The 19,933-nt window shown below is 38.5% G+C and overlaps 1 protein-coding gene across 2 annotated transcripts; it reads right to left on the minus strand.

Moving 5' to 3' along the window:
- Window positions 1–7,069: 7,069 nt before the first annotated feature.
- SAMD8 (sterile alpha motif domain containing 8) lies at window positions 7,070–19,068 on the minus strand. Of its 2 annotated transcripts, XM_032191021.1 has the most exons (7): window positions 19,000–19,068; window positions 18,250–18,459; window positions 12,951–13,558; window positions 10,870–10,965; window positions 10,025–10,142; window positions 9,047–9,197; window positions 7,070–7,986 (listed from the first exon to the last, which is right to left on the minus strand). In XM_032191021.1, the coding sequence occupies exons 3-7, from the start codon at window positions 13,526–13,528 to the stop codon at window positions 7,691–7,693; spliced, it is 1,239 nt and encodes a 412-aa protein (XP_032046912.1). In that variant the 5' UTR covers window positions 13,529–13,558; window positions 18,250–18,459; window positions 19,000–19,068; the 3' UTR covers window positions 7,070–7,690. The 2 variants fall into 2 exon arrangements, with proteins under 2 accessions (XP_032046912.1, XP_032046911.1); XM_032191020.1 differs by lacking the exon at window positions 18,250–18,459.
- Between the last annotated feature and the right edge of the window lie 865 nt (window positions 19,069–19,933).

Consider the following 19,933-nt stretch of genomic DNA (forward strand, 5'->3'; position numbering starts at 1 on the left):
TATACTAGAGATGAGAGCTTGAAAAAAAATTATTTGAGAAACTACTAACAATCTTAGAGAAGAAAAAAAAATAATAAAATCAAGCAAAAATACTTACCTGGGTTGATGGTCAATGTTTTATAGCAATCACTTGACTTGTATGAGGAGTCCAGTGTGTTTCTATCGTAAAGTCAAACTCCAGTACGTTTCTATCCTACCGTCAAACTCCAGTACAGTTTTGACAGGAACAGGAATTATTCTAGTATAGAATACTAGCAGCTGTTTAGAAATCCAGAAAGACCAGGAAGAAACAGTACTTTTACCAGCATTTCTTAGGGGCCAACACCAGAATAAAAAGCATATCCTTCATACATAGCCACAGACTTAAGACTGTAGTTGTAATCTTTTAAAAAATCCATCAACCAGAACAGTTATTTTTCCAGAAAGGGTTTTAAATATACACACACTATTATAATAATGTAGTGTGTGTAGTATGTACCAACTGCATTTTTTTTTTTAACATTTACTTCTTTCCATATTGGAGGAAGAGCTCATAACACCAATCTTATTCTCACACCTATGCTTTAAGAAATCAATTCCAATTAGTCCAGAGTTAGTTGTGCAAATATGCTCAGTCTCTGTGCAATATTTGGCAGCTCTGGAAGTTGGCAGATTTTGTAAGTCCAAGATTAACAATTCAGTATACATTTTAAGTGATGAGCAGTAAATAAGACTGGCACCTACACATTTAGTAAGTAAACATAAACTACTTCCTCTCAGTGAACAAGAAGCTTGCTGAAGAAAGAGATAGGATGCAACAAGATAATAAACAGTTTGCAGATACTCAAGATATTTTAATGTCCTCCATTCAATTTATGGGGGGAGTAGTTTCTGTTCCATATCAGATGTCCTTAAGAGACTATTGGAAGTAAGTCTGAAAAATAAATAAATAAATAAAAGTTAAATGGTCTCAAAAGGGCAGTCTGGTTACCCTCAAATTCTCTCTAATGAGGTTGTAGGCTACTGAGAGGTGTTTCACACACCAGACTGAATCCCATCTGCATAGACTGTTTTTTTTATTTCTTCTCATTACAGCAATTCTTTATCCCTTCTAGCTCTGACTGTAGTAGGTACATGGATAAGTGCAAGTTATGGTGGAGGGGAAAGATTTTTATTCAAAGTCCACACTTCTAAGTAGTATTATAACATATTCTGGGAAGCAGGCAATAATGTTCTCTGGAAGTTTTCCCAATCTGTATTTACACCACAAAAAGCACGTACTTGTTTAAAGTTGCCAGAACACATCTTACTGGTTCCCAGAATATTAGACCAAAGGCCGCAGTAAGCACATTGCTCCTGGTACCCACGACCTTACTTCTGTCTCCCCTTCCTCCTTGCAAGCTTTAGTTTTTAAGAAAAGTATATTGCCACATCCATTTCTCTTTTTGAATCTCCTCCTTAATAACTGTCCAATAATGATACACAGAAGAAGGACTTTGCATTCAGAATTCTCTCTAAATTATCAGGTTGATCAAGGTTTTATAATTCTGAGGGAAGTAAACGAGAAAGTTTCCAGAAGTTCAATATGTTAAAATTTACCTGGCTCAGCCCTAATGAGAGAAAGTTTCAGCTGGATTAAGGTCATAAAATATATTTCAAAATTGCCATTTGCAAGTATGATTATACAACTCCAGGGCAGACAGCATACCTGGTATGCTATTTAAATACCTCCATAGGAATGAGTTTCCTGTTCATCCTTTTTACATACTAGATGGCTGAAATCAGTGACTCAAAGCAGTAACAGGTCTAGCATGCAAACCTATTAAAAATTTCATAACTTCACTTTTTCAGTTTTTCCACTAGTTTGTGCACTGACTGTTGATTTAGTGCAGCACTGCTCACTACCATACCTACAGATGCTACAGCCATCTTCAGCTGAAAAGTCTTCAAGAGCCATCTTGTCATACTTAACTGAGATCTAACAATTTTAATTTTTTTTTTAACTTTTTAATAGCAAAAATATTTAAATTATTTGTCAAATCAACATACAGCTTGAAAAACCTCATGCACACCAATATATACTAGGCAGCATGCATTCTCACACCAGTAAAACAGCTGTGAGAAAAACACAACTCTAAACCCTAGATTACTCCAGTTAGCTTTTATGGTCACAACACTAACAGAGATAATGAAGCCATCATTTTGTATGTAAAGTAAATCAAACATCTGTCATCTTTCAAACATTTTATTTTGGTACTTTTAAATATGTTTTAATACAACAAAGATATAAAACAATATATTAATTCAATCTGAGTTTAGAATCAAACAATATTTACTTATTTACAGTACTTGCTTTAAACTTCACTGGCATACCTTCTAGCCATTAAGTAATACTATTTTCTCTGTCAGAGCAAAATTAAAGGAACTACTCAGTGCGACAAGTCCTGTTTCTGCATCCCTATTATGTTAAGTACCATATACAATGCAGTTTGTGGTTACTTGCATTTGACAAAATTTCTCTTATTTGACAAAACTGAATTGTTAAAGACAGCAAAACCAAGTTATAGGTAGTCTTCAACTACATAGTCACTGGGCTGACACATCAGGTTATTGTGCTCCACGTTTATCTTAAATTCTTATACGCATATTACAAACTGGCTTTAAAAATGTGCACATCACTGAATTATGTACATAATGCTCACTGCAACTTTCTTAAAATACAAACAGTAAGTATGCAGGAAACTACTATATGGATGGTTCAGAGTTCACATTTTAGTGTTCAAAGGGCTGTTAGTTTTTGGGATATCCATAATACAATGAGAAAGACACCTGCACGTTCATTCCAAAGTACTTTTTTCCTACAACAAATACCATTTCAGTGTCAAACAGTTACATGTCAAAGATGCATGAGAAAGAGTAAACTGTATTAATCATCACTGGTCTATCAATTAATCCTTGTTTCATAGTCTACATATGCAAAATAATTCAGAGGGCAAGCGGCTCACTGCTAGGATTTCTGCCGAATAAATTTCCTACTTAAAGATAATGGTGGTTTTTGTAGTTACAGGTCAAGTTTGCGTAAAGGAATCCTACATTAGTAAAACAAACCAACCAATCAACAAAAGTAGAAAAGTAATACTGCTTGCAGATTCCAGCAAACTCTCCCCAACATTTCAGTAGAAACTACATGGACTAGACAGAACAAAATAGTATTTCTCAGAATCATTATAGGCGACTTTTCTTTTGTTACACATGCTTCACATCCACACAACCTACCTTTTGTCCAAGACATCTGCTATTTCTACAAATGCACATTTAAGGATTGCATTTCAGCTCCACAATACTTTAGATGCTTAAAAACCCCAGTGGATTTTAGCATACCAAAAAAAATCTAGCTAAATAGTAATGGACAAGTGTAGCAATGAAGTGTGCAAATGGTGCTTAATTAAAAAACAAAAACAGGAGATTCTGTTACAAAAGACTTGTTTTGACATCTCAGTTCAACCCTTCCCTCTTTCCCTTAGATACTCTTTTTGGCACTACATGAGTCACCACATATAGACAGCCATACAGAACAGGTTATTATAGGAACCTGCACTTTTATGTTTGTTGAAGGATTTCAAGTAATTCTTAATATTATTGATATTTAACATGCTTACATAATTTTTTTTTTTTTTTTAAATCATTTAACCAACTGTGGCTTCTTAGTACACCTAGATATCAATTCTATTTTATTGTATTTTTTATTAAGAGTTGTTCTCTCAGAAGAGTATGTATATGTCGGTAACTTCTTTTAAATTCTACTGGAATGTTTTCTTCCAAGACAGATGTGAAAAAAAAAAAAAAAAAAACAAACAGGGAAAACAAAATAAACTGATACTTTCTATTCCCATTACTTATCAGTATGTACCTCTTATACAGCACGCACCTTGTCTAATCCAAGGAAATGCTTAAACTAAAATGGTAACCCTCACTAAAGCCAGAATATTTAGTTATTTGTTTAAAGTTAAGCCTATAATTAGCCGTACCACAAGCAATACACTTACAGGATCCAATTCTTGTTAGTCTTGGACATTTGAAAATTTCAGGCCTATCTACATTTTCATACTGTCACTTGGTATTAGTGTTATCTTGTTTACCAGAGGACATTAAAATAATTAACATATATGGAAGCTTCCTATATCATTATTCAAGAACAGCTGGAGGAACCTTGCTTAAAGATCCTTTCACAAGCTTTTATTAGTGTAACCATAGTTTATTAAAAAACACTTCTATGGAAACCTTACATCTGTACGCAGGTACAGTATCACAGCACCACTAGTTTCTCTGACTGTTTAATGGATCTTAAAGAGAGAAAAAAATAGAAGTAAAATGTTTAGGAAAATTATTCTAAAAAGGTATGTAAAAGGTATAAGAAAAAAAAAGATGGAGAAGTGGCTGTACCTATCACCATCAGGTTGGTGCATACATACATATTTACACACAACCTCCAAGCATAAGCCCAAACTGATAACAAGGAGGAGCTCAAGACTATTGTCAAGTCCCAAATATTAAATATTACTGGATTATCTAAGTTACAGGGAAAAAAAAAAAAAAAAAAAAAAAAAGGAGGGCGAGGAAGGAATGGGACTCTCCCCTTCTCTAGTATATCCATTATGAAAAAGTTAGACAGACTTTTCTACTTGATTAGTTTATGCACTTCATAGTCCTGAGTCACACTGTTAAGACACTTGCACCTACTGACACAAAGCAGCAACTCTCTCCTTTCTCTGAATTCAGATGTGTGCACTCCCACAGACCACAGAAGATAACTTTGCACACAACAGATGCAGCAAGTTGAAGGAGAGCAAAGAGACTGGTGCGCCAACATAAGGGAGAAGGACAATGCTGAAGATACTTAGCATTAAATGCAAGGCCCAACAATGCTCTGCTGCCTTTACTTAAAAAGGCTTGTCAGCAGCAGCAAAGCAGCAAAATGCTTTTAGACCACTGACTCTTCTAAAAGGAGGTACAGAATTTTAAGCCTGTCAGTCGTTTGCAATTTGTTTTCATCTCATTAATAAGAAACCTTACATTATCAGATTTTCAGATCAACTGTGATCTTTTAGCATTTGAAATCAGATTTTCTTTTATCATTATTTATTATTCTTTTTTCTTTTTCCTCTTGGGTGTTTACAGACAGACAACACTAATTTCCAAAACAGAAAAGCACAATTATCCTGACAATGTTTGAACCCACTTCAGTTCTCACAAGAGCTACCTCTTTATATTACTCTCATACGCAAATATCTAGCGGCAAGAAAACATATAGATAACACAGAAAAACAAGCTTTCATTAAAAAACACTGACAGGCAACGCTGACTTAAAATATGGATTTACTCAAGAGAATTTGAAAAAAAAAAGTAAAAAAAAAAAAAAAAAGAACCCTTATGTTTCAAAGTATGTGAACTTCACTTAAAAATATTGAAATAGTAGCTTTGCTTTACGTAAACATTGTTACACTGGGCTGTACTTGGAAATTCTCCTGTATGCCTAAATTGCAAAATTTTTTTTTTTTCAGTTTAGACACAGCTATGCTGGTCAGTACTGACATTTCTTTTTAGAATGAAGAGCTTTACAAGCTTAATTGCATGGTCCCTCCACATGTCAGAACTCGGAATACAACCCCCTGCATATCCTGACAACAGAAGTTTTCCTAGAGTTTAAAAAACAGTATTTGTAACTCTGTGTGCATTGCAAAGGCAAATATAAATTAACAAATAGAGCTCTTTGATTATAAAGTCTCAAGAGGAATGTTTAAATTGCCTTTCTGAAATCAGAAAGGTAAGGACAGCGAGTGAATAGTCTTTGTGTCTTTAAGATTATTTTTTCCTTTTTTTTTTTTTCCCCTTAAGTGCCAGCACACTCCCCCAGTTTGGATGGCAAGAGCCACTACGCTATAGCAGATTACACAATATAGTAATATACTTGGAATTTTGCTGAAAACTGGAATGTTACAAATATGAAGTATGCGCAATAGTATAATGTGTGTGTGCTCAATATAGTTTGCATACTCTTTAAGATGCACAATTCCTCTGTGGTATAGGAGCTAAATGAAGTAACAAAAATAATATATCATGAAAAGTGCATGACAGTCAAGTTAGTACAATCCAGGTTTATAAAAGGAACACAACACAGACAACTGCAAAATTCTACCAAAGGGATCCTTCTCTATGCAAGCTTAAGTACACTACAGTCATCAAGGCAGCCTGTACCAAGCCAGAAAATGCTTCATGCAACTTTCCAAGGCTGACTTAGGCTATGACTTTTGTGCATACTACCTATTCTGAAATTCTAACAACAAATTAAAAAGGCTACAACATTTTAAGATTTGCACCTTTTACTTATCCATTTCCATTAAGCATAAATCTCATTTCAGGCCTCTGCAGCCAACATTAGTATTGTCCCCTTACAAACCACTGCATAAGATGTCACCATCTGTGATCCTTGCTTATGCATTAGGCAGTGTGTTGTTGTTTTGTTTTTTTTAAACAACCAAAAGTCAATTGTTTATGGTACTTTCTTTCAGCATAATAAATGAAGAACTTAAATTAAGAACTAGTCTTTTTCATTTTGTTAGAAGAACATATACGGTGTGCATATATATATACAAATATACTGTGTATATATATCCAGAGATATTCACCATATTGTTGACACCAGAGTGCTAAAACATACATCAATATGAGCACTATTTCCAAAACTCACTATTATTACTTTTCCTGAAAGGATTACTACATGCATTTCCCCGTCCATTTATGGGACAGTAAGATATGTGAAGATAACTGTTCTGTTCCTCCAGTGTTAAAGAGCTGCTCCTAAAAAGCATGCATAGGGCTGGGTACAAAGCAATTAAAACCACACAGAAAAATTATGTTGTGGCTTTAAATGCACTAAAGCTAAATTAATATTACGTTCAGTGGATGCAGCATTTACTTTAACTCATTTATTTAAAACAAAAGGGAAAACTTCCAGGTGCCAGAACAACCATATAGACAGTTGACAGACTAGACTAAATAACCTCTCATCGAAAAAAAACACAAAACATCATTCCATAGCCACAAGGCAGACTTTCATTTTTGGCAATCCATACACAGACCATTTATATTGTCAATTATACTTTAAGACTTACTATTAACAGTTAAGAGACTCTTTTAGCAAGGAACTATATTGTTTTCCTCATTATGACACAGTACTCCTCAATCTTTAAGTGTACACAGAGTTTGTTTCAATAATTAAATTTTTGACTGTTTTAAAAGAAAGTCATTGTAAGGTTCTAATTTTTTAGTCAGTGTACATAAAGGCTGGCATGTCAGGTAAAGGTGATTAACTGGACCTGTAAATGGTATATTATATTCAGTACAAGCACACATTTGAAGTGACTTGAAATTACTTAAACATTCACACAGAACCTTACTACTCTGGTTTGTAGTTATGATTCACTGATTGCCTCTACCAGTCCCCGTGTTGTCTTCCATTAAAACAGGAACAAAACTCATCCCTGCAGAGTGTGGCAACCCCGTTCTATGGCTAAGAATCTAAGAAGCACGACAAGGAGGCAGTGGCCACGGAGTGAAAACTGTTACTTCATGTCCCCTCCAGCTAGCCTTGTAGGGTCTTAGTCATAACAGTTCATAAAAATCTCAACCTGACACACACACTCTTCAGCAATCAGTCTTTCATTATCGTAGGTTTTGAAAATGGCCAGCAATACTCATTGGGAACAGTACCATTAACATTGCATTCAAAGAAAGAAAACATTGGAAACCAGATCCTTGCTCTTCTACTCTGCTGATATGCTCTAGTATTAGCCAACGTGTGGTAATATAAAAAGAGTCTTGTAGTGATGTAAAAGGCAATGAAGACATCAATAGAGTAATGTTCATGTGCAGCCAAAATGAAGAAGATTCCAAAGAGGTTCAGGACCCAGGATAAGGTGTGCAAGAAGTTCCAGCTCCTTGGCGTATCTAGGAGAAAACAGAAAGGAACTGACCTGGAGTGTCTCATACCGCTGGGCTGTAAAGTGCACAGTTGACAACAAGAAGTAGAAATCAGTTCAATTCCCTTTTGTTACATATATAAAGTTTCTTGTGAATATATGAAGTTCTTTGAACTATTTCTATAGCAGGAAGCATTTCATGAACGAGATACAGAACATGCAATTCAATCCAGGACTAAACCCAGCAAGTTCACGTGCAGATTTTTCCATCCAAAATGTGATGAAATTTTTGTCTTTGTCTGGAAGCTTTGTTTACATTCACACATCCAATAAATTCAATAATAACAAGTTATAAATGTCAACTACTTCATTACTGCTTTACAGATACAGCTGCTACTATTCTTTTTCTGGATTAACACAGCATACTGAAGTTCTTCAGGACCATGAAAATCAGAATTTCGTCCCATTGACTATTGTTAATGAAAATCATGCCTTTTACATGTGTAAGGGGAAATATAACAAAGTATACATAACTCTGTTATTCCAGTCATTCGATCAAATGTGAACTCAGGCTAATTATTTTAGCTTGCTATAATGATGTATCTAATAACACCTCATATTTACAGAAGAACTCTGTTTCATATAGTCTCACTCATGAGGTTTCCTATTTATCTGCAGATTATACTAAAGGTAAATAAACGTAGACTGGGATTTTGTCTGATGTGTCACTGTCAGATACAAAGGTAACAGAAAATCATTAATACCTTCCCTAGTATTCTAGTTACAAAGCCTTTCTGATTTCCTGGCTCATTTCACTTGTTTTTTCCCATGTGCCCTATTTATCCTTCCATTAATTTACAAGGTTCTGTTCCTTTACTGTCTGCAAGTTAACTGTTACAAACCTGAGAAAAAGCCCATGATTTAAATTTGTTAGCTTTAATATCACTCAGCGTGCCTTTGGCTGAGGGCAAGCAGCAGAGAATACTTAAGGACATTAAAGTATTTACACTCTTGCACCTGTGGTTGACAGCAAACAGTACAAATTCTTAACACTTAAGGACATTCAAGTATTGACACTGTGTACTTACATTCTGTGACAAAGAAGTTAAGCATGGTCAGGACAACAGTGTGGCCACTGAACATGTAATCGCCACACGTATGTACTCCAGTCAGAGTCATTCCAAAGCCACTCCATATTGCAAATGCCCGCTGGAGTTTTGCCCAAACATTGCCGTACAACTAAAAGACAGTAACATTAACCTTTAGTAAGTTCCTCCCCAGCCCAAACAATATACCCTTAAAGTTATACCACAGACAACTAGAAATTAGCTGTCTAGCACTATGTATGTTTAGTAGCATTGATCATTTTGTGCCTTTTATTAAAATACACATTTGCACACCTTTAGATTTTATTGTGGCAGTCAGTCCCATTAGTAACTACAATTAGTACCTCTGATTAATCCTGACATTTAGAGTAAGTGTTTTGTTGCAAGTAATTTACATACCAAGTCTGCCACCTTTTTTTTTTTTTCCTTCCCCCACATGCATTCTACCTCCCAATGTGTCTTTGTCAGTCTTCCAGTATTCAGCTCAAACTTCTTCCAACTAAAAGCTAAGATAAAAATACTAGATCCCATGTTCTATGGAATATTTCTTTAGATATGGTGAAATACTTTCTTCAAAACAAAGCATCCAACAAGACAAAGTGACTATTCCACTTTCATCTTGTCTTTGTTAAGTCAGTGTCTGAAGTGCTTATTTCTCTGATGTATTCTCTTCAATTTTTGTTGTGAAATAGTCCGAATGTCCCCCTGCTTCCCTTCACCAAGTCACCATCTCCTCCCCAATGCAGCAGGTGTTTCTAAGACCCCTAAGGATGCATACATGCACAATAGCAACTAATAAAGTTAGGGATGGAGGGGAAGATAAGAGCCATGTGCTATTCTAACAAATACACACCTAGCATGATGGTTACAGTAATCGTAACCATAACCTAAATAAAATTTAAAAATATGCATTTAAAAAAAAAATCCTGAGAAAGAATTTAAAGCATTTAAAGTTTTTACCTTTCCAGTACACTGTAAGTGCTGGCCTGGCACGGAGAGCGAGGTAACAAACATTGTAACGCAACGTAGTAAGAATACCGTCCCCATGAGGCTGCACAGCCTTCGCAGAAGTATAGACCTGGGAAAAAATACATAGGAACTGACAGTAAGAATACTAATATATTGTATTTTCATGAAGAAAACATTTCCTCCCACCACAGTTTAGTTCCATTAGGTCCTTTCACCATTGTTCCAAATGTCATTGTATTGTTTATTTATTTTCAGTAGTACTATAAAGGCATTATTCCACATGACAGGGGTGAAACAAGGAGCAGGCTTACTGCCACCAAAAGCCCCACCATCCCCACTTCTCTCTGCAGCTATACTAGCTGTACTTGTACTAGCTTTGGCACTCATACCTTCTGTTGGTGAACCTATAAAAGATCAACAAACTGGTAAAATTTAACTTAAAATATGCACACACACACACAAAAGGTTTCTCTCCCCTCCTTCAGTAACAGCAAGCTGCTAGGCTGGCTCAGTCATCCTGTGAAGTTTCATTCTCATAGAATTTTCTTATAAACAGAATTTTTACAACATGAGAATACATACTGGTGGCTCTCTGAAACATATATGTACAAAAGAAAATAACCAGCAAGTCTGGTAGAAAAATACACCCATATTACTCCGTAATGTTTATAACTCAACATCCTTGATTAAATTGTCCTCATACTCCATTTCAACAATATTAAGAAATTCATAAACTTATATTAACTGTAGAGCCTTAATTGGTCCTGATAAATTCTTTTTAAGTCCTTCCTCTAGATCAAGGCACCACTTAATTTGAATGCATATATACACTGTACCTGTGTTTGTGAAGCAGAAGAACCAATAGCCAAATGTAGCAAAGAATTACACCACATACTTCAGTCATAGCAAAAGCCCATGGTATCCTTGGGACACTATAATAAAAAAAAAAAAAAAAAAAAAAAAAGAAGATGAAGCAAGGATGTTAACCTAAAATACAAACACAAAGGCTTGACTTTTTCTTTCTAGTCTCAGTAATTACAAAAAAAAGCATATAAGGTTCTTTTTAACTACAAAATGAACTTGAGTTAATCTCACAATAGTTTATACTACAATCAAAATTATCAATAGACTGAATTAAATAAATTATTTTTATTATCTCCTAGTAATGTACTTTCAGCAAACGTTTACACAGAATTCAGTAAATGAAAGAAAATCTCTAGTTTGCTCTTTTAATTTACATGTGATTTACTAAGACGATGTTCCTTTGAAGATTGTTGGGAAACAATGGTAATCTGACACAAACTTGCATGTCAAGTATGCTGCTTATGCTTATAAGAATACCATGTCAACACAATGAAATGCTGCACAACTTTAAGGAAGCAGAACTACACAGGAAAGTATAAATGACTTTTGAAGTTAGATTTCAGTGATAGATAATCACTGTATGCAAACAGCTTAGCCTTGCTTGTCAAGATTTAATACTTCCTTGTGGGCAGTAGCTACAATTTTCTCCCTGCAACTTCACCAAAATACAGACTGACAGCTTTCAGGAGAGGCTGTTCCTAATAGTTGTGTTCTCTTTGATACAAAGGGCTAGCAAGTGTTGCTCAAATGCTAGATTTGTATAATCCTCTTGCATTGTTTGGGTGGGTTGCTGCTGTCTGAGCTCCTCCATATCCTTCCACTCAATGTGTACTGTGGAATTGTCCTGGGGAAACAAAATCCAGCAATGACATAGTTCTCATTCTCTCTCCCCTCCGTCACTTTGTTTGATAAGGTCCATCCTTGCTGAGCTGATCTACTTTTATTGGGGATTCTGCACTCTACGTCAGAAGATTAGGCCCCTACTGACTTCACTAAAACCATTAATGAAAATTACTGGCAAGAATAAAAAGACTGTGGCTTTTAGACAGTTTATCTTGTCTTTTGGAACTCTCACAGGCCATAAATTCTCCGTGTGTGCAAGTGAACTTCCTCAAATCACAGAATCACAGAATTTTCTAGGTTGGAAGAGACCTCAAGGTCATCGAGTCCACCTCTGACCTAACGCTAACTAGTCCCCACTAAACCATTTCCCTAAGCTCTACATCTAAACGCTTTGAAGACTTCCAGGATCTAAACGAAACGATAAATGGAGCATTTATCTCCTACTAAATTTCTCGTCATTGACTAGAATTTCACCTCTGGTGTTGTGTATCTTTTCTGACTGAAATGGAATATATTCTTTAACACTAGAAAAGCCACAGGCACTGTTTAAGTCATTAAAGTGTTTTCATACACAGATACTCTATGGTTTGTAAGGAAGCTGACATATTTGGTCTGCTTCAGTTCCCCTAAAGCATTTTAAACAAGTTAACATCAAGAAGACAGTATAAATACAGTATCAATACTATCCCTTTTCATTTCCTTACTCATTGGCACTTCGTTGACCAACTTTCCCAAAGCTAAGTACATCTCTTCTCCAGATTGTCAGCCATCTGTGGGCTGCCAGGACTGTGAAAGAACTTAAATTTTAAGACCAAAACATTTCTTCATCGTAAGTCTTCCTACACCAAGACACGTTATGCTTCACAGCAGCATCTGGATTTCAGAAAATGTATGTGTCTGCTTACCTATGAGAGTTGACCATCATCCTTTTTACTAGAATGAGAAGATGGAAGAATTAATTCCTGCGTTGTGATTCACTAAAGATGCAGAATTAAATATAAATGGGGTAAAATAACAGATTACTTTACCCTGAGAAGACCAAATCCCTACATCTAACAGAAGCACATTTCAGTCTTAGCAGAGAGTTTACTATACTCATGACAATTTTGTAGAGCATTTTCAAGAGCATTAGAAATGTTGAGAATGAAGAAAAAGCAGCCTATACTTTAAACATGGTTTTATTGTATTGTTTTTTAAAAAAAAATCTTACCTATCTAGAAATATGTCTGGTAGAGGTGGATACGTTTGCATGTCAGGTACTCGTTCATGTACTATAACCATAACAAACGATGTAAAGCCGAACACTATGAAGACATACACACAACTCAAAATTGTTTTCCAGTACTCTGGGTCCAGTCTCCTCGTGGAGTGTTTGTTTTTGCCATTTGCATACTGATATTGATCACCATTCAAGTCAGTAATTGGTCCATCATAGTCCCGAGGTACTTCACCATTACAAAACCAATCTGTACCCTGCAGCGAACCAACAGTAGCGCACACTGTGCCAATGTGACTATCGCTGCTGTAACCCAGCTCTTCTAGGACATCGATATGTTGCTTCTGTAGCTTGCGAATGGACAACATTAGCCTTTTGATATCCCCCAGGACTTTGATTTCCAGTGGAGGGGATCGTAAATCGTATTCTGTAAGTGTCAGCAATGTAATTCCATCTAGCCTGTGTCTATTGCACAAAATATCCACATATTCACAGAAGCCTTCTTCCTTCAGCCACTTGGCCACGTTCTTGGTTGTCCAACGTCGAATGCAAAGCTGGTTATTGCCTGCCATCGTCCTTCTCTATGCACCAATAAAATTGACCTGTTAGATATTGGAGAAAGAGAGAAGACCTCAATGTCTAATGAAGATTACTGAAACATTGGTGTCTTCTGTGTGTTTTTAGAAGCTTACTTAGGCAAAGATGTTTTATGTATGAATCTGGCAAAAAACAGACATATGATTCATTAGGCAAGTAATACAAAAATATTTTTTAACACTTGGAGTCCAGCAAAACAGAGGAAAGTTTATCTAATTTGAGCCTCAATAGAAATTTAAAGCCACCTAGAAGCAGAATATTTCCTAGATATACCCAGTCTTTTATTCTTTTGTTAAAAAAGAAAACCTGAATTTGTGAATTATGCTAGGCAATGAAGAACAAAGATTACCCTGTTTAAATATCAGCTTAATCATTAGTCTTTTCTGCTGTTTGCAGTTCAGAACTAAGCAAGAAAGTATAGCCAGCAACTATGCAAAACTGAATTAAGAGATAAAAAAAAAAATAGTACATTACAGGTCCAACATATTCCACTGATTTAAAATTCGTCCAGAAGCTTTGGCAGTGTGACACCCCCCCGCCAAGTAAATCTAAGACAAGGTATCTACAGTCATACAGACTTGGGATAACTTTGTTGTATGTTAACGGTGCAGTCATCAGCTTTATATACATCTGTTTGAAATGCGTACTTAAGATAAATCATTTGCAGTATCATCTTTACGTCTCGCTGCTTGTTTTAAAAAGGCGCTGTACCTATTGTTAGAAGTAGCACTTATAATTACTGGGTGCAACTTTTTCTTCCACTATACATCTAATAGGACTGCCCTACTTTCTTCTATATCAGAGAACATTTGACTTGTCAATCAAGATTTCCCATCAGTACAAAAGATACAGGTTAGAAGAAAAATGGAAGCACAACTCAAAGCTGCCCTACTAAAAGCACTGAGGGAGTGGTACAATATTCCCTCTGCAGCTGTTTATATGTAAACAGCACGTACACAATGCAGATTTGATTCCTCAAAACTCCACATACAGTCAATATGTACATGAGCTTTAACACCTTTATTTAAACAGTTGCTGAAACATCCACAAACAATTACTAGTCTTCTCCACATCTACTATATTCTTCCTTCTCCATGTAAGAGCATATTTGTTCATTTCTCTTATCTTACTACTTTTGAAAATACTGCTCAAAACAACTATAACACAGCTATTACAAAAGAAATTATGACAATTAGTTTGCAAATTAACAATCAGTTTATTCACCTTTGTATTTTTTTAAAATCTTAGTCAGGTAAAAACAAAAACAACGTAACACTTAAGTTGCTCATCTGGATTTCCAGCGTCACCTAGAACTGCAGATGAACTGCAAATGTTTGCTATCACGGTGTTTTTGTAACACTGTAGTCATCACCAGTTTTCTAAAAGCAGTGAATTTAGACTTACCAAAATGTACTCAACTCACTGGTCTGTCTTCTAACCAAAGCAACTTCTGAGAGCAAAGGCAAGAAACTTTCTTTACCCTATCAGAACTCCTTTCATTTGAACGAACCAGTATGAGTCAAGAATCCTAACACCAACCCAGTGTTTCTTCGTATGGCATTCCAGAACTTATAAATAAATGAATACACCTGCCCTTGTGTAACATGCAGTAAAAGTGACCTTGCAACACTGAGTAAGCATACCCCAAAACATCAAAGGTCATTACTGAACAGAGTGGACCTGGGAGAAAGTCTGCATCAGCTTAAGATGCACCTGATAGGACCCACTCCTGCTTTTAGATGCTGCCAAAGAAAAGGCATTTAGCCAACTGCAAAAGAAACAAGCACTTAAAGCACAAACTTCACCATTCCACACAGCTCACAGCTAACTTCATCTTCAGAGCTACAGGTTACGTTCAGTTTTGATGCGAGGGTTTTTCTTTAAACCCGGAAGCAACGCTCTCCTTCAGACTGCGCATTCAGTGCCACTTCTGTAGCTTACACAGTAAAAAGCATTTTTTCTTAGCACTTAATCTAAGCACCTGGAATACAATACTGATCTCTATGCCCAATTGCTACTATTCAGTTTTGAAGCTTACTAAAAGTGTGAGTTTACAGGACAGAAGCAGAAATATTCTATACTTACGATAATCCTTAATTTTTTCCTATGCCTTTTATGCAATTTCTTTATCCCAATATGTTAACTTGGACTCCAATACAGATTCCACTTACGCTTCGTAACATTTCCAACACTACCTGTCTGCGATGCAAGACTGATCGACCTGACCGAAGAGAGCAAGACACCTAGATGACTGTACTTGCCTTTTGGAAGAAAACAGCACCAACAGCTACTTTGCCTTCTACGTTACTGGTTTTATCTGCGAAACCAAATAATGGAACGCGTGAATAACATGGACCAAGTACAGACTGAAGTGTCAGAGGGCAAAATATACTTTTCTCCTGACATCAGCAATGTCTGCAGCTAGCTGGTTGATTACTTTCCTGTTACTGTGATTTTATATTTAGTCAGCCCATCAGCAGTACATATCATGTGTTCTATTTCCCCTTTTCTTTCTCTGGCCTTTCAATTAACAGCATGGATACAACCAAATATGAACTACTGCATGTGCGCAATGCTGATGGGTGTAAGGAGTCTTTTTATTTTATTTTACAAAAAATGGTGCGTCTAACTCACGAATATTTCTACAGTTTGGTTAAGGCATTTTCAAAAACAAGTTGCCTCTGCAAGACTAAGCATACCCTAGCTATGTTTTCCAATATTATTAACATTTTCCCTGGATTTTCCTTATTTAAATATATATCTCTCCCAAAATTAATACCCACAGTTCTATCATGTTTTCCTCTACTGAATCACTGTCAGTCAAACATTACGCCCCTAACTTCTCCAGCACATGGACACTAAGTCATTACCCTGAATTACAAACGTGGAAGTCAAATATTACCCCTACGATAGGGAAGGGAAAGTAGCACTGCCATTACACTAACACTGGGCAGTAGTCCTGTTACAGGAATGGCCCATCATAGAAACAGAGCTCGCTTACACCAGAATCATAGCTGAGGGGTTAGACGAGCCTCTGGCTGTGCCAGCAGCAGGGTGAGTGGGATACCGAGCGAGTTGGCCCCAGACACACACACCAAGCTACCAGCATCCTTGCAGCCCCACAGTCTGACCACATGTACGGGGCACGGCCCGTGGCTCTCCTTGCTGACATGCTTCAGGATTTTATTTTCCCAGCTATGTTCAGTTCTTGCCATCCTTGAGAGTAATTTTAGGAAGGACGCTGAAGAGCTATCAGATCTCACACGACGTAACCTACATTTCTCTGTAGGAGGTTTCAGGCTGCAGTTTGCATATAGGCGACTCCAGCTGTCCCTCCTTCACCAGGTCAGCTGGCCGAGGAGCACAGCACCTCACACCTTGGGTGAAAAGTTTTCCTGTACAAAGTCTGCTAGCTTGCAATGCGGGCGTGACACAGGTTTGAGGCGTTGGCTGTGCTGCTGCACAAAAACACCATGCACAAAAGCGCGCGCTGAGCCAGCCTGCAATAGGAAGGCTGCTGTCTGGCACACTGACTGAATGCCGTGCTGGAAACAGCACTGCCTTGTCATGCACCAAAAGTCTCGGGCACCCCACTGCTTGCATCAGCAGCTCGTCACCTGCTCTTCTTGAAAACTCCAGATTCTCCAGTGCTTATTTAGAGCAAACAGCACCAAAGGTTTCATTGCCATATAGCGTGCACTAGTGCAGTGATTTGATCCTTACCTTGTAAATGTCACTACATACAGTCTATCTTGTAAACAATGGGAGAAAAAAAACACTTGCAAAAACAGGACAGTGATACATATATCGCATAAATATATAAATTATAAAACTGACCAAGCATGGCACAATGCCCACTGTAAGACTGAAAAATTGGATACTACCCTGAAACAAGCCTACAAGCCTATATTAATTTCAAGTGCAGCAATATTATTGTAAAACTTCCGTTCAGTTTTACTTAGTGACTTTGCTGTTAGAATTGCTTTATAAACATTTCTATTAAGTGACATTGTCAGCAGTATTGTAACTGTACTCAAAGGTCTTAATGGTATTTATGAAAGAAAGATAAGAAAACTCGAAGTAAAACTTGTTTGGCTCATTCTAAGACTTAGGTTTTAAATCATATAGGAAGATGTGCTTTACAAGAATTACTCAGTGAATTGCTGCATTGTGGAAAATAAAGAATTGATACTGTGAAATCAAAGATTAGCTCCATATGCTTAGAAGAGCCCTTCTGACAGAATGTCTCCATGCAAAACTGACAGCAGCTATTACAGAAAATCCTGAAAGCTAAACATATTTGTCTTAAGAACCACTAAGAGTGATTACACACTGCAGCAAGCTGAACAGAACATCCACCGCTCCTTGACTGTTACCCCTCATTAAACCAAATGGGTTGTACTACACTCAAATGAACACTGAAAGCAGCTCAACTGCTGATCTACAAACCAGTGAACAAAACATTTTTTATCCTACCACCATAATTCAAGGCACACACAAGTGATTTTTAAGCAACTGATCAAGTACTCCCCCACTTATCACAGAACGTAATTCACGGTATATCCATTAATGTTTGTACAAGACCTTGTACATTTCACACACTAAATGTCAAATGTCAAGTATTTCTTCCTCCAACTTCAAGAAATCTTGTACCCATCTGGTAACGTTTGCTGCTCTTTACCCTTGGACAACTTACCAGAAAAACAACTCAGGTGTACCGCTTTCCCCGTTTACCTCTTCCTTTTCTTCTCACGCCCCCATTTTCTGATGAAAAGGGGGGATGACATGACCAATCCTTCCACCTAACAGCACAGTCTCTGAAGCGAAACCACATTTGCTCTTACTCCTGACAATGACTTACAAACTGATCTTTTTAAGTCCTGAGAACATCTAAGCCTTCTTCTTTCTAAACACACAAGAAATGAGAAACTTTTACAAGTTATGTGATCATCATTAAACATCTACAATGGCTCAGGGATCCCAACCAGCCGAGGGGGCAGCAAAGCTGAGGCTCTGTATGCGGAGAAGCGACTACAAAAACTGAACGACTGCAGCTCCAGGACCGAGCTGTGCCTTTACCCGCGTATTTCTGGGAGGAAAACAAAGCAGAGCGGCAGCAGCAGGACCCCCGGAGCAGGGCACCGCTAAATTCGCGCTGGCTGCCAGCCCGCAGGACGCCTCCTCCCCGAGCCGCGCTCCCGCATCGCAGCCCCTCCGCGCCTCGCCAGGAGCCTCCTGCCAGCCCTGCACACCTCGCCGTGCCCCGACCCCTCCGGACCCTTCCCCTTTTCCCCCGTAGGGCGCAAAGCACGGCAGAACCCTCCTCCCCACCGCCAGGAGCCCGCACCCCACGAGCAGCCGCCGCGGGGAAGGGAAAGGCAGGGACTGGGACAGGGGCACGGCGCAGGGACGCCCCCCGTTCCCCGCCCGGCCCCGGCTCACCCACCAGCGCTAAGTGGCGGTGCCGCAGCGCCCGGCCCCGGGACGGCGGCGGCTCCCGGGCGCCCTCCCTGCCTCCTGCAGCGGCGGCGGCCCCCGCAGCCTCCCCATCACCCGCACGGAAGCGGCGGCGGCGGCGGCGCGGCAGGCGGAAAGGGCGGAGCGGGGCGGCGGCGGCATCCGGGGGGGCCCCGGGCGGCCGGGCCCAGGGCCTGGTCACGCTGCTGCCGGGGAGCCCCCTCACAGCGCCCGCACACGGCCGGGGGAAGGTGCCCGAGGCACCCAGGGGCGACCTCGGCTCCTGGGGAGCGGGAGGGTGGAGGAGGCGGGCAGCGCCTCGCCAGGTGGGCCAGACCTTCCCCGGCCCAACAGCGGAGCCGAAGAGAAGCGCAGCTTGGAGCTTGTCTGATAACAGAGCATGTCTAAATCCACGAGAGGGTGCAAAATGCGCTGTAGGAATGCACATTAGTATACATTTTTACCCAGCACAGTCTATCACAGGGAAGTACCTTAGTAGGGACTGGATGTGAGAAAGATGAAAGCTTTTCACCGCGCTAACCAGAATTGTCACTGACTTTAATCCACGCGAAACAGAATCGCCATTGACTTTTTAATGAAGCTTATAAACATACAGTTATAATATTCAAAGAAAAAAACACACTTGAATAGTCCATGAACATACCGCCCCCCCTTCCTTTGAAGGCATACACGTGGAAAATAACACCTGAGAAGACTTGCAGGACCCTTACACAAAGCTCTATTTCCATATAAATAAACTCTTCCAAAACATTTCTCTCTTCAGAAGCACCATTTCTGCACAATTACTCTTCTCTGATGTCTGCAGAGGAAATAAATCTGAAAGCCAGCAGCTGGCTGACAGCACTCAGGCGTTTCTCCAAGGTGATCCAGAGCACAGATGTGAACAGCACAAGTGACTTATG

The sequence above is a fragment of the Aythya fuligula genome, chromosome 7 (genome assembly GCF_009819795.1).
Source record: "Aythya fuligula isolate bAytFul2 chromosome 7, bAytFul2.pri, whole genome shotgun sequence".
Lineage (NCBI taxonomy): Eukaryota > Metazoa > Chordata > Aves > Anseriformes > Anatidae > Aythya > Aythya fuligula.

Coding starts and splice junctions, on each gene's coding strand:
- SAMD8 (XM_032191020.1), bottom strand. CDS start 13,528: ATGGCAGGCAATAACCAGCTTTGCATTCGACGTTGGACAACCAAGAAC. Junction 10,966..12,950: donor CCAGACATATTTCTAGATAG/GTAAGATTTTTT, acceptor TTTTTATTATAG/TGTCCCAAGGATACCATGGG. Junction 9,198..10,024: donor ACTTACAGTGTACTGGAAAG/GTAAAAACTTTA, acceptor ACTGTCTTTTAG/TTGTACGGCAATGTTTGGGC.